A 15,280-nucleotide genomic window follows, 5' to 3' on the forward strand; every position below is an offset into this window, starting at 1 on the left:
TAGTGTGTCCCAATGCGCATATATGAGTGTGTTTGTGTGCGTTTCTCTCCAGTCAGCAGAGACGAGGGCTTGCTGCATGCGTTCCGGAGGCTCCTACCTGGTCTTTCCATGCAAAGCGGATGGAGGATACACACACAAGAGCAGATACGCTGTATTCATTAGGACTGCATTATTGCTGAAAACCCATAACCCGCTGACGGCTGAGCTCTGCATGGGGGGCCCCGGAAATAAATCTAACACATAACTCGAGTAATAAATAGGCCTCTTGTGTATGTGTGTGGATTTCTCAGAGAAAGATATAAATGACCGAGACAGTGATAAAGAGCATTGCAGCCTTTGACTGAGGGCTCTTAGCGAGCACGTGTGTTTGTGCGAGTGTCTACTTGCGCGTGTGTGATTTAAACTCCAGTCTCACTACTCTGACACATAATCAATAGAGGAGAGTCCCCTCAGAGCCCTCTTACCCCTTAACTGCTTAACTGAACTTTAAACATTTAGGTTGCAAGGATCAATGGCCCCTAAACTATTTGTGTGTGTGTGTGTTTAACAGGAGTGGGAGTTCCACAGTACATTTTGGGGTTTAAATATCCCCCATCTATTGAGGCGGGAAGAAGGGATAAAGGATGAGGGAACAGGAAAATCAATGGCCAAATGGAACCCTGCCGCCTTCGAGCTGCTCCAATTAACCCTCGCTGAGAAAAGGGAGATTCCAAAACATCCCCCGCTCCCTCCATCCCTCCTCCTTTCTTGGACTTGAAATTAAACCACTTTTACAACTCCTTCTCGCGCATCTCCGTCTTTGTCACTTTTTCCATCTTTCTTTACCCTGAGGTAGCCTGTCTTTTTTTATTCATGAAAATATGCCACATGTTCTTTCCCCCTGAAAACCTAATTGGAAGAGTAAAACCTTGTACATTTTGTGCTTTCAATAATGCACGAGCTATTCAAATATTTCCAAATGTGGATTGAAAATGTCCGCCATGCAGGTTTCTCTCCCCTGCAAAAATATAATCAACATACTGACATTAATGTTGGGCAGCTGGGAGTGCTAATGCAAAAGGAACACTTGATTCTATTCACATTTTCACTGCATGCACTTGTCGGGCCATCTATTTTTAATTATAATTGCAACCATTTCCAAATCACACAAGATTTATAAAGCCGTAATTCAAAGTGGCACACGGCTCTCAAGTTGCTTGTGATGTCAGGATAGATTATTTATTTTAAAATCTGATTAACAGGCTCTCTGGTGGTACGTTTGCTTTTCATCATTTTCATGTATTGTGAAAGGAAATATTGTTCTCCCTCTCTCTTTCTTTCTCTAATGCTTGCAGAGTGTGTCAGCCAAACCCTCTAAATCAGGGGGTGGGAAAGTTTTTTTGATTTTTATCAATATATTTTTTTATATAGTGCGCTTTTCATACCCCAAGGCCAAAAAGTTCTATCTTGGTCTCATCAAACCAGAGAATCTTATTTCTCACCATCTTGGAGTCCTTCAGGTGTTTTTTAGCAAACTCCATGCGGGCTTTCATGTGTCTTGCACTGAGGAGAGGCTTCCGTTGGGCCACTCTGCCATAAAGCCCTCGACTGGTGGAGGGCTGCAGTGATAGTTGACTTTCTAGAACTTTCTCCCATCTCCCGACTGGATTTCTGGAGCTCAGCCACAGTGATCTTTGCGTTCTTCTTTACCTCTCTCACCAAGGGTCTTCTACCCCGATTGCTCAATTTGGCCGGACGGCCAGCTCTAGGAAGGGTTCTGGTCATCCCAAACGTCTTCCATTTAAGGATTGTGGAGGCCACTGTGCTCTTAGGAACCTTAAGTGCAGCAGAATTGTTTTTTGTAACCTTGGCCAGATCTATGCCTTGCCACAATTCTGTCTCTGAGCTCTTCAGGCAGTTCCTTTGACCTCATGATTCTCATTTGCTCTGACATGCAAAGTGAGCTGTAAGGTCTTATATAGACAGGTGTGTGGCTTTCCTAATCAAGTCCAATCAGTATAATCAAACACAGCTGGACTCCAGTGAAGGTGTAGAACCATCTCAAGGATGATCAGAAGAAATGGACAGCTCCCGAGTTAAATGTATGAGTGTCACAGCAAACGGTCTGAATGCTTAAAGCTGTGTGATATTTCAGTTTTTCTTTTTTAATAAATCTGCAAAACTTTCAACAATTCAGTTTTTTTCTGTCAGTATGGGGTGCTTTGTGTACATAAATGCAGAAAAATATGAACAAATGATTTTAGCAAATGCCTGCAATGTAACAAAGAGTGAAAGATTTATGGGGGTCTAAATAATTTCCGTACCCACTGTACATATCATTTTCAAATGAAGAATGCAACAGTCTGGTGAAGTCATTGGGTCGCAGGGTTGATGCAGTTATTGCAAGTAAGGGTTATGGCACCAAAGCTTAAATGTTATTCACTTTAAGTTAATTTAATAATGTCTGTTCCAATACTTTTGTTCACTTGAAAAGTGGGTCGGTTCAGACAAAAGGTGCTCTATCCTGAGTTGTTTAACATATCTAGAAGTAAATACCATTGAATAAAAGCTGGAATTCTGAACTTGTGTATCATATTCATCTTTTTATCTGAAACCCAAATCTCTTCAGTGTACAACAGAAACAAAGGAATTTACCTTGCCCTTCCAATACTTTTGGAAGGGACTGTACACAAAAAAGCATCTGCTCAAACATTTACACTTATGGACCATTTAGAATCTTTAATAAACCTACCATACATGTTTTTGGAATGCGGGAGGAAGCCTGAGCACCCGGATAAAACCCATGCAAGCACAGGAAACCATACAAACGCCACACATTAAGGCCGCAGCCTGGATTCAAACCCTAAACCTCAAAAGTGTGGGATGGATGTGTTAACCACTAAGTCACCGTGCCACCAGCGCAACAAATATTCCAGGACTCTTTAGAAAGTAAATGACTGGTGGCTCACAGACCATACTTTGCTGTTTGAAAAGAGTTGGGACGCATGAACAAAGAATATCTTCAACAAGACACCCATGTTTTCTCACCTTGGTTTTTGACCTCTGCAAACTCTTTGTTGTAGTCCTCCAGTGTCTCTCGAAGTTTGGTGTTCTCCGTCTCAATGTCGTGCATCCTCTGGAGTTTCAGCTGCAGCTGCTGAGCCAGCTCCAACACAGGTACGGGATCTGACACAGGAATACACGCACAACATTTAACATAAGGCGGAAAGCAGATTACAAAAATGCAATAACCGCATTCAGCAGCCCCTGCGAGACCAAACGTTTTCCCCCGCTGAGGTGTCCTTGAGCAAGACGATGAATCTCTAACGGCTCCAAGAACATTATTTTGGCGCCGACCATGACCTCTGCTCCCTCTCCAGAGAACCAATAGTGCCGTCAAGGACAAAATAATATCGCAAGTACTGGTGTTATTATACTGTGGTGGGCTAACAAGTCGCTGCTACAGTAAGTTTAAACTTACACTAATATTAGCAAACACATATTTGCTCAGCCTATCCAGAGACTTTAACCAGCATCAAAATATCAGTAGTAAACATGCCCTACAATACAATTTTGAATATTGTTAAATGTTAAAACTAATTTTAAGGACCATGAACACAAACATTTTGACAAAAGGGACATTTAGGGAGCACTTGTTTTCACATGATCTGTAAAGAAAAAATATCTATTATTTCTGTAGAAGTGTTTCAAAGCTTGGCTTGTGTCAGGAGAAATAAATTGTAGAAAGAGGAGGAAAAAAAATAGCAAGACCTATTTTTTTTTAAAATTTCATTTATTTACCCCAACGTCCTTAACTTGGACGAGAGCTCTCCTTGTTAGCCTTTGTGCATGAACTAATGAAGCGTGCTTAGATGAGAGGCGAAAAGTCTTCGAAGAAAACCTGAACAGTCCAGTTGCTATCAATTCAATGCCCTGAGAATACAATGAGAACATTCACAGACATGTCAATGTCATTTGCTCTATCTATAAGCGAAGAGGATCAAAATCGATTAAAATCAGAAATATAAATTTCGTGGATTTTTCCATTTTATTTAAAGGCCATATATGTCACCTCATCATCAAAAACCCTCCCAAAAATCATTTATTTTTCTTTTTTTAGTTTCGGGTATTATTTGGAGTGATGGGAGGCTATCAGCATTTGACAGCTAAGGCTTTGCAATTTCTGTAAGCATATCATTCCCTTGCCCATGGCTTGCCAATTGACATTCGAACAGCGTTTTTGGCCCCCAGGCCATAAGTTTTTCTGTCCCTGCCAGCAGTTCAGCGCCAGTTTTCATCTTTACGGCCGTCACATTGCTCCAACGTTGAGCATAATTTCTGCTATCCATGGAAAGTCTCTCGAAACAAAATCCGTTCTTGACAAACCACACAGTGGAAGGCCTGCTACTACCACCACTGACGAAAACACCTGAAGTTGGTTCGGCTAAAGCTATATCACTCTTGGAAGCATCCGCTGAATCGAGTGTTTGATAATGCTGAGCTCCAGTGCAGCCTTCCGGATAGACTTTCCCTGGCTTTTGTGTGAAGGCCTGCTCTATAAATTCGGTGTTTTTATTAAGTGGTGGTAGATAGCAGAAATTGTACGATGTGTTGGAGCATTGTCACGGCCCAAAAAAAACCCAAACTGGTTCTGAATTTGGGGACAGAAAAACGTTTTGCCAGGCAGAGATTTTGCAACGCTGCTCCAATGTCAATTGGTGAGCCATGGGCAAGGAAATGATATGCTTCCAAAAAGTGTAAAACCTAAGATATCAAATGATGATGGCCTTGCATCTGACTGCGTAATACCTGAAATGAAAAGAAAAAGTGTATAGTGACTTTTGAGACACCCTGTCTTCTACTATAACCATTAGTGGTGTAGTTATTTGCATTTTATTAATGTGCTTGCTTGTTCTGGCTCTATAAAGTATCATGGGACCTTAAAAAGGTAGAACACACTCCATTCTGGGATGCTGTTCAGATTTCAAAACATTTTCCCTATAGGTGACTTAATCCAACCTTTAATAATTAATCCAACCTGAGCTCAAAGGCGTTGTCACCATTTGGATGCCCTCATCACTGACATCTCACCTTGCATGCATGCAGTTTGCTTTTCTGTGTAGCGTGCAACAAAAGATGTATAGCAGAGTGTAAATTTTATTTCCCCTTGAGGGATTGTAATAAGTAGAATAAATGAAAAATGTCATGAAAATTTTCGAAATAAACAGAATTCAACTTAATTAATCCAGGTCAAAATCAGCCATTGTGAAACCATTATTAACTATACAGGCCATGTTTAAGCAACATTTTAACACTCTTGACGATAATACATGTGTAAAAACACTGTTATATATGTATGTTAAAACCATGTTGTATGTCTGTTGACCACTCTTATCGCTAAAATGGGGCTGCAGTTAAAAGGCGGGCACTGGCCTGGTGAGTGGCATGGGTGTCAGCGAATAAGAGCGTAGAGATGGCTGGTTGTTAACTGGCTGACCCTTAAACCCGTCTGAGTGCTGACATATTTGGCGTGAGCTGTGGCCATCGGCAGCTGGCGGATGAATGTGCTTATTACCGGTTTGTTTTCTTACTGTTTCTTCAGTTAAGCGATGGACAGTGAACCAGCGGCTTTGTCGATTTTTGACCACTTGTGGGAGCATTACAATACATTATAAATGGCAATGGTAGGCTGTATTAAATTAGCCTAACATCGAGATGTTACCTTCTGTGTAAACCTGCAGTTGTGGTACATATTGCACTTCATCTCCTTTTTAAAATGTGAAATGATCCAAAAGTTTGGACATTCTGTCTTCTACAGACTCTATTCCTGTCTTGCCACCATCGCAGAAACTTATTTCTACACGATGTGGTGCATGCGGCTGTAGTAACGTTGGTCCATGTGGAAAAATGATCCCTGCAAAGATTCGAGGCAGAGATTTTGCTTCCACCTTTTTTTGCAATCAAATTATTTGAGTTACTTGAATAATCGTTGCAGCCCTCATCTCACTTCTCATTTTTAACATTAACCGGGTATGGTGGGACTTTTGGCTTGTTGCCAGAGGGAGTGTGTCACACGTGTAAAAATATGTTAACCAACCAACAATAAAACGCTATCTGAACAGTCAGCAGCTGGTTAACAATATCACGAAGGTTCGACTTGCAATTTTAGAGGCGTATTTTTCAAATTTTGAAGTCCCACTGTACAAGACGCTCTTATATTACAGTTCCACCATATGAAAAGTGTATTGAGTAGGGCTGGGAATTGTTAAAAACCTAACGATTCTATTAAATTTATCTTCTTTAGGTTGCAATTCAATTCAATTTGGATTCTTCAGGTTGTGTTTCCATTTGTTTTGATATGGATTTAAATGCTTTTAAGTTGATTCAGTTGATTTTTCTCTTGGAAATTGACAAAAAATTAAAAAAATAACAATCTGCCTGGCACAGCTTACATAATACCTTATTTTTGTCTATTTCCTGTGTTGCAGATATACAGGCCAATCAAAAAAGAACCCAAACATCAGACTTAAAAGTTGACGAGGGCTGGCTTCGAGGGCTGGCTTCATGCTGCTGCTGCTTTGGTCGCCATATTGTTATTGTTTGGTCCTGTGGCCTTGATCCATACTATGGGAATCATACTCAAAGCAAGTAGGTGAATCAATTTAGAGGATTTTGTGAATTGATATTGAATGCATCGTCTAATCAATATTTTGTCTTGAGACAACCTTTGTTTTGAATTTGAAATAACACTGAATTAATCCATAGTCCTGATTGAATGACTCAATCGGATGCAATATCAACTGTAGCCGTTGATGTGCTCATGTCACAACCAAGTGGCTAATGGATAGCCACTAGCGACGTCCATGAACAACAAAGTTTACCTGATAAGAGCAAATTATTTCCTTAGAATGGGCTTGGAAGCACGCACACGCAGGCACACACACACACACACACACACACACACACACACAACGGGAAACATGAAAGGCACAGAATAGGTGAAGCAAAAAAAAAAAAAGCAGGGCGAGAAAGAAAGAACTTTCTGGAGGCTTTTTCCCAACATGTCTGAATACACAGCAGGGTTAACTGTCAGTGTGATGAAGAGAGCCCTGTCAGTCAGGCCAATCACATCTGATTGGTGCTCATGGGTGGCAGACTGGTGACAGGCAGCCAAGAGACACGGGCAACGCTCATCAGCATGCCAGCGAAAAGAGCAGTTTGTGTGTTTGTGTATGCGTGTGTGTGTGTAGTGCAGATAAGAGGAACTGACAGCTTACAGCTGGGGGTAAGGGCTGTGTGTGCGTGTGTGCGCGCCTCATGTCTGACACAGTTAGATATCTTAACTATGCTAATGAGAGATCAGCAGAGAACGATTGGAGAATTTCATGCTGATTCTGTGCTGTCAAGGTGACACACCATGCGGGGTGAAGCTACGACACACACTCAAACGCATGCATGAATGTGTTCACGTCTGCTGCGCACACACCGTACAAACAAACATTGAGAAACATAACCAGGCACCCTGAATGCAGACTCCTATCTGCCTCCAAGTTGGCGCCCTTGAAATTTAACTTTGTCTTATCAAACGTTTGTCCTTCACATACACCACCATCACCATCACCATCGCCACCCCCTCCTCCTCCCTTCAAATCTACTGTACAGCCAGTTAAAAGCAGTTTGACTTGCGGGCCACTGGTGCTAAACGCTCTCGCCAGGCACCTTTAATCTACAGCAGAGAACACTGGGCTGACTAACCAGGCCTTCAGCTGATAGAAGACAGAACAAAACACACTGTTTCCACTTTCAAGACTGCTGCATTAGTCAGGCTGTTGCGTGTGTCTGTGTGCGTGTGTGCGCGCACGTGCGTGCGCATCAGGCATTACATCATTGTCTCACTGCAAGTTAAGAATAGCCCCCCCGTCAGTGCCGCTGACTTATTGGGAGCATTAGAATCCAAAGATATTACTGTAGGTCTATCCGTGTGGGAATATGATGACCTCCTTACGCTATAGATGAACTCGACGCCTCTTATGTGGCCCCCTTCTGGGCCCCCATATAGCCTACGATGTCCCACCAGCAGTCTGCCTGTGCTGCGTGTCTCTCTACGACCTCGACGCACTGACTGCTCATATACGTTGCAGCAGCCAATCATATGCACGCTCGACACTTCTTTTTTTTTTTTTTTTTTTTTTAAGGCACCAGTGGAGACGAGATCTCATGTGGACATATTAGGGCGCTGTAGCACGCCTGGATGCATTGCGGAGAAGCACCAGAGGGATAGTGTCATGGTTTTTCCCCATCCTTGTCTGTTGGTGCCTTTTGCATGCATGAAAGGGTCCTCCTGACAACATTTTTGTCGCCCACTAAACGCGTCTAGATTAACACAAGATATGACACGAGGCGTAGCCTTACCTGGGACATCGATTATTTTCTTGTACACGTTTAAGAAGGCGGCCTCTGCTTCTTTACTCCTCTTACTCAGGGCGTCGATCTGTATTGGATAAAGAGAAATTAAGGGTTAGCAGGCTTCACAACGCCTCAGATGTGTGTGTGTGATGAGAGATACAGCCATGCTAAAGACTATCCATTGACCCATGAAGTTTCACAGTAAAACCTTTTTCCACAAAACAGTACATTTCAGTTGAGTTGGGTGTGGGTTTCCACTGACAAAAGGAGTACAGGAATACTTCCAGTAGGGATGCACAGATACAGACACACCGTATCGGTGCTGATATTGCACGTCATGCTGTGCAAAAAGTAATTTACTCAAACCTCACTCTCCGAAAGCCTTAAGAGTAGCGCTAGCCCTGGGTTAGCAGCCCTGGCTTTTTGCCTGCTGGTTAGTGTAGGCTAGGTGGGGTGACATTGACTGTGGCAGGTCTGTACACTAATGTCACAGAAAAATAGACACTATATACAGTGGACCCGTACCTCTTGCCGCTAACAAGGCTGCAGTGTAGGATAGAGCTAGACACAACATATCATATCATACAGCGCTGAACCGTAATGCTTGATGGAAATATTTTAATGGTACCTAACAACTGATACAAACACTGTTAGGGCATCCTTCCATAGAGTACTAGCCACAGTGGTAGAGGACACACTCAAAAAAACAATGCAAGTTAAACACAAAACGGCATTGATAATTGACATAGGGTTGCATCTTGGTCATGGATAATGTCAGCATGCAATATTGTTCCTCCTCATTGTTGGGATAAATTGTGTGGTAACGCCATGTTATTTACTGCAAGTAGCCATCGTAGCCTACACATCCTGCCAGATTAAGGTTTACTGTTCCTAATCGCACCTTGGTGAACAAAACTCAACTGTACAAATTGGTGGCTACAGAGACAGAGTTGTCCACCCCGACTGTGTGTTGGTAGTTTGTGTGTAACCCCAGCTGTTAGTGTTTCCTTCCCATGCAGTCGGCTCAGCTGTTCAGGCGGCGACGGACGCATTCCGTTTGCTGTGTATTTGTGTCAGTTTGCTCTGTCTGTCTGTCCTGAGCGAGAGAGCGAGTGAGTGCAAGTGTGGTCTTATTGCCTCAAGCCCGCTGACATCATTAAACAGCTGGCTCAATCTTTCCAGCCGCAGCAGAGGCAGATTATTCAGTCAGCTCTTAGCGGCAATACAGCGCGGATCCATTACTGACGCAGCCATTAACACAAGACGACACAGCATGCATTCCATCCCCGATATTAATCGAAATGGACAGCATTAGAATGGATCCATAAGGGATTAATTCTGATATCATACATGAGACGTTTATTACGCTTGTCAATGGTGAAACAGCGACAGACCAACTGTCATGCTCCGATAAGAGAAGCAGGCCGAGGAGGCCAACAACACATCTGAAGTCAAGTACAAATGGAGGGAAACAGATGCCAAATAAAGACATTCAGATGTTGCTACTGTACTGGGCTGCGCTACAGCTGACTACTGTGCCTCACGCACTCAGACTAAACAGGCATGTGTTTCTCTTCCAACTCCAGCAGCACATTCGCTGGGGAAAAAAAAGAAAAGAAACAAAAGCCTAAGTAAGTCCAAATATTAAGTCTTCACATTTCCAGCCAAACCAGTAGTGTAGCTGACGGGTGGTTTAGAGATTCAAAGTAGTAGGATACATGTAATTCTGCCTGCACTCCTATGGGAACCTAATAAATCTCTTCACATGGCTTTGATTCATCTCTAGTTTTTTTAGCCGCAAAACATCTGGCCCTCGGTCAGCCGGTGCCAGCAGCCCTCCCTCTTTTCCCCCTCCAATATTCTCTCTTTCCATTTCTCCCTCTTGTCACTTCCATGTCCTCGTCCATTTTTTTTTAACCCTCAATCTTTGTCACATGCTTCTCATGTTTCTCTCAGGTCTTACGTGTTTAAAAAACACACACATACATAAACACTGTTCTGCTACTAGCAGCCGTGGCCCAATGGTTAAGATCATCGGCTGCCACCATGGGGGAACTAGGTTCAAAACCCCGACTGGACCATCCGCCAACATCCCCCAGACTCACGGCTGTGGTGTCCTGGAGCAAGACACTGATACCCCGAAATGCTCCCCGGGTGCTTCAGCTGCCCCCTGCTCCAGTGTGTTCCACTAACATGTGTATGTGTTCACTGTGATGGGTTAAATGCAGAGAACAAATTTCGTGTGCATGCATGCATGTTCATGACAATAAAAGATGATTCTTCTTCTTCTTATATCTCATTCTCACATCATGTTGCCTCATGTACTTTGCCCACATCATGTGAAAAAAATTGAGCAATTGGGATCATCAATTGCGAGGCTGCTAATGGGAGATTATGGATGCTCTGGACTAATACTGTTCACACACCACAATCAAACCTGTTCAACAGTGTGTGTGAGAACACTGTACACTCATTGGCCACAACATTAGGTACACCAGAACAAGACAATTATCAATTTTACAAATATGACAATAATGCTCAGTTGATTGACACCAAGACAGAGGTATTCATTTACAGTAATAAGTAATACAAGTACAAGTTTGTTATTGTGGTTTTAGAACTTCCGTGAATCAAACCGAAACGACAACCTCTCTGCCAATGTGTCAATCCAAACTCATTATTCAATCATTACCTTCATCTGATCTCATACAGCTCTTGCAATTACAGTGGGAAGTTGGACCAATATTTTCAGAAAAAATAATACACCTCTAAAAAGTCACACATAACTTCAGAATTAATGTTATACGTGACTACACATTAGTTGCTACTTGTGCTCAAGTTGTCCATACTCCAACTGGTGTGGTAGAAAGCGGCTGAACTGGACAATTGCCGAAAAAATACACTCGGCGACTGTTCGCCGCACACCAAGCTATTGAGCACCACACATATACGGGCACGCTGCAAAGGAAAAACTGCGACCCTGTAACAGGTTTTAAAGCTCCACATACAATATACTGTATTGTATTATTTTTATTGACACAAAAACATCCTGCGATTGTCAAGAAAGAAGTGGATGGGAACAAAGAAGAGGAAAAAGCCAGAATAAGCACAAAGTGGATATTTTGTAAGGCTGTTGGCAATGATGAATTGCCCCATGGACTGACTGCACCAGCGCAATTTTGGCGACACAAACTCTCCACCCTTTGCTTTCTAGCCACAGGTACGTATGAAAATATAAATATAGTCAAGTATTATTGTAAAAGACATACATATGAGAGGTACAGAAAATGGATGGACAATATAAATATATACTGTGTCTGCACAGCTTGGTCGGCGCAGCGGTCACAAGGCCTCGCTTATGCTTAAAACCGGGAAACATATTTTGGGATAAAACCTGGCGTGCAATTTTTTATTGGCTATTATGTTACATCTGCGATGTTGCGACGGTGTTCACTAGCTATTTTATTTTAGAATCACAGCAAAACCAATGGCTGACTCATGAAAACTAGTTGTGAAACCCCGCACACTGCACTACAGTTCAGTTGGTTTCAGCTACGTCGGATGTAAGTAAAAGCATAGTTTGCATTTTCAAACATTAAGGGAGCCGTTCATAACCAAGTCACAAAATTACACTTGTCAATAAGCGTCGTGGATTTGTCCATGTAGAGCATGCAGCAAATATTGAGAAATGAAAATACCCCCTCCAACTTGAAAATGTCAGATCTTCACCCAGCTTTGCTGCCAAATCATGATGGAGAAATTCTATGGTGAGGCCAGCCATGATGTACGGATTAGAGACAGTGGCACTGAAGAGACAACAGGAAGCAGAGTTGGAGGTGGCGGAAATGAAGATGTTGAGGTTCGCTCTCGGGGTGACCAGGTTGGATAAAATTAGAAATGAGCTCATCAGAGGGACAGCCAAGGTTCGATGTTTTGGAGACAAAGTTAGAGAGAGCAGACTTCAATGGTTTGGACACGTCCAGAGGAGAAATAGAGTATATTGGTAGAAGGATGATGAGGATGGAGCTGCCAGGCAAGAGAGCGAGAGGAAGACCAAAGAGAAGGTTGATGGATGTCGTGAGGGAAGACATGATGGCAGTTGGTGTTCGAGAGGAGGATGCAGGAGATAGGCTTACATGGAAAAGGATGACGCACTGTGGCGACCCCTAACAGGACAAGCCGAAAGGAAAAGAAGAAGAAGTTACGCAACAATCTGGCAAAATTCAAATCAGCTTGCTCGCTGACACATTTTCAGAAATAGGCAAATAACAAAACATTGACTTGGTTGTTTCATTTCGCACTTGATGGGTAGGCAGGCACTCGAGTGTGTATATAAGCCATTAAAAAGTAAATTTTCCATAATATAGCCCCTTTAATAATGGTTTTGACAGTCTGACCCTGTAACAGATTATTTGGGAGTCGACCAGTATCCCATTTCATTAGTTTGTGCATATGTACCTAATCGAGTGGTCGTTGAGGAGTGGAAAAAGAGGGTAAAACATGCACACTCAAAAACTGATACACATATATTATCTTCCAGAGGCGGTGAGGGAAGACAGCTGCATGACTGTACAATGACGGGGCCAAGGTCAGTGGTACAGCAGCTTTATATAGCCCAACATGGGAGGCAGGAAATAGACGTTTAATGTAGGACACACCCTACAGTTAGAGGCAGGTTAACTGCAGGACCAGAGCCATTAGTAGACCACCCAGGATTTGCAAATACAACCCTTGCGGTTCCCAAACTGCAGCGCGCTCCAGCAATCCTGATCACATCTGCTTTCACATCCTCCCTTGGCCCCATACCCGCATGCACACTCAAAACAAATGAAGTGACACAAATGATACCACGCCGGCGTCGGGAGAAATGCTTGCAATTGCAAAAAGGGATTCCTGACACATCCCACGCACACATCCGTACGTACGTCGGCACCCTCGGGCCACCATCAGTCAGCACCACCTCACTCCCATATCCCTGTGTGAAGGGCATCAGGCCCACCTGAGTGGTGGTTGATGAGGGGGGTGGGGGTATCGTGTGCATCTGTGTGTGTGTGTGTGTGTGTGTCGCCCCACTGGAGTCTGATAAGGGTAGGCTATGGGAAGCAGAGACTGAAGCCTTGGATAATGGAAAAGCTTATCTGATCGATAGACCAACAAGGAACACTGAGTAGGCAACATACGCACACCAACTCACGTACACACGCATTTACCAAAGCGAGGCCTTGTGGGAACTGTACAGCTTATTGGTAATAATTACAACCTGCAGGCATCCACCTTTCAATGACAAAGTCGCCAAACTTCAAAGTTTTGTCTGGATCCGACAGCCAGACGTTGCTGGAGGATGAGCCACAAAGACGTGGCGACGCTGTCTTGTTTTTTTTTTTTTTTTTTTAATCAAAAGGCTTGAGGGGGTAAGCAAACAAAGCCCGGGCTAAAAATTACACACTCCCGGCGCGGCTCATGTCGTAGCACGCCGACAGAGCAGAATAGTCAAATGATTGATGGGCTGCTCCTCGACTGGCGCAGGCATACAGTATTATCTCAATAATCACACGATAATGTCTCCTCGGCTGGCCGACCACCCACTATGCAACTCGTTTGGTTCGGCTGCGGACGTCGAGGTGTGTCGACACGAGAGTGGTGGAAACAGCTGACAAAATACTAATTACGTCGCTGCACTTTCTTTGCTTTAAATAGAGTGTGGATCATCAGCAGAACACGGTGGAGCCACTTAGAATTATAACGTGCTTTTTGTTTTGTTTTTTCAACACAACCACTGGCTGTGGTGGCTGCCCTAACCAACAAGAATATGGAAAGTAACCCAGTGTTAAACTGTAATATTCTATGGCCAGTAGCACAGCAGCTCTGTCACTATCTATTGGAGTGATTTGGCTTGTGTATACAGTGTATGTGAGCTGGTAGGAGAGATGGCTGCATTTAATGTCCGCCTACTCCAGGCCCAAATAATGCCGAGTCCAAAACAGCAGCTTCCACTCTTACCCTCTCTCACATATGGGAGTGAACTGGGAATGCAGAGAGGAGGAGTCAGCATGGAAATAGGCCAAAATGATGTAGGAGTGTGATATAAGCACACACGCACAGACACACACACACAAACCTCTTCTAGGTCAATGTATATGTAAACGTAATGAGGCGAGGGAGTAAAACTGAATTTTTTTTTTTTTTTTTTTTTTTTTTTATAAACGTGTCATAATGAATAGCTATGGCCAGAGATTCACCCCTTCAACAAAAAACAACAAATACCCTACTGAGACACACAGAAAAAAAATAATAATAAATTCGGAGGAAATGGCATTCAGTTGAGTTACGACGGGCTAAAGCTAGGGTTTTGCGATGCCTTTCTTTGTTGCAGGATGCAATTTAAACACACCCTTGGGCTACAGGACTTCATGAATCGGACAGGAAAATCAAAAGTAGGAGTAAAAAGTGTGAAGGCAAATAAGATATTGGTGAGAGAAACAAGAGGAGGAGTGGGCGAAAAAAGAAGTACCGGGTAAGCCTAAACGTGAAGAAAGTCAAAATGGCATCTTGTGAGCGATGAGTTTAATAAGCATGCTTATCACAAAAATAACGGGAAGTACTCACCTCTCCTTGGAAGCTCTTGAGCAAAGGGGCGACTTGTTTCCTAAAGTCCTGAAAAACAAACCACAGTAGGTTAGTTTCAATGAAAATTATCATCGCTGAGACATTGTGAAAACTGACTCAAACAATTATAGTAGTGTATTAACGCGAACGCCACGAAAAGTGTACAATTGGGAAACCTACCAAGGGATAAATATGCCTTCAGACATCACGTATTGTGATACTTCATTCAACTCAGCATACATGCAAAGGATTTGGGTCAATATCACTATAAAGTGCCTTTTGTGGCCTC

General features: G+C 43.0%; 1 protein-coding gene across 4 annotated transcripts in view; it reads right to left on the bottom strand.

Moving 5' to 3' along the window:
• cux1b (cut-like homeobox 1b) overlaps positions 1 to 15,280 on the bottom strand; it is a 125,447-nt gene that overhangs the window by 51,820 nt on the left and 58,347 nt on the right. For all 4 annotated transcript variants that reach the window (XM_061781040.1, XM_061781039.1, XM_061781037.1 and 1 more), the window contains exons 3-5: positions 14,992 to 15,039; positions 8,392 to 8,470; positions 3,028 to 3,165 (exon numbers count right to left, since the gene is read on the bottom strand). In XM_061781040.1, coding sequence (XP_061637024.1) covers positions 3,028 to 3,165; positions 8,392 to 8,470; positions 14,992 to 15,039 — 265 coding nt within the window. The remainder of the gene's footprint in view (positions 1 to 3,027; positions 3,166 to 8,391; positions 8,471 to 14,991; positions 15,040 to 15,280) is intronic.

The sequence above is a fragment of the Phyllopteryx taeniolatus genome, chromosome 8 (genome assembly GCF_024500385.1).
Source record: "Phyllopteryx taeniolatus isolate TA_2022b chromosome 8, UOR_Ptae_1.2, whole genome shotgun sequence".
In the NCBI taxonomy this organism is placed as follows: domain Eukaryota; kingdom Metazoa; phylum Chordata; class Actinopteri; order Syngnathiformes; family Syngnathidae; genus Phyllopteryx; species Phyllopteryx taeniolatus.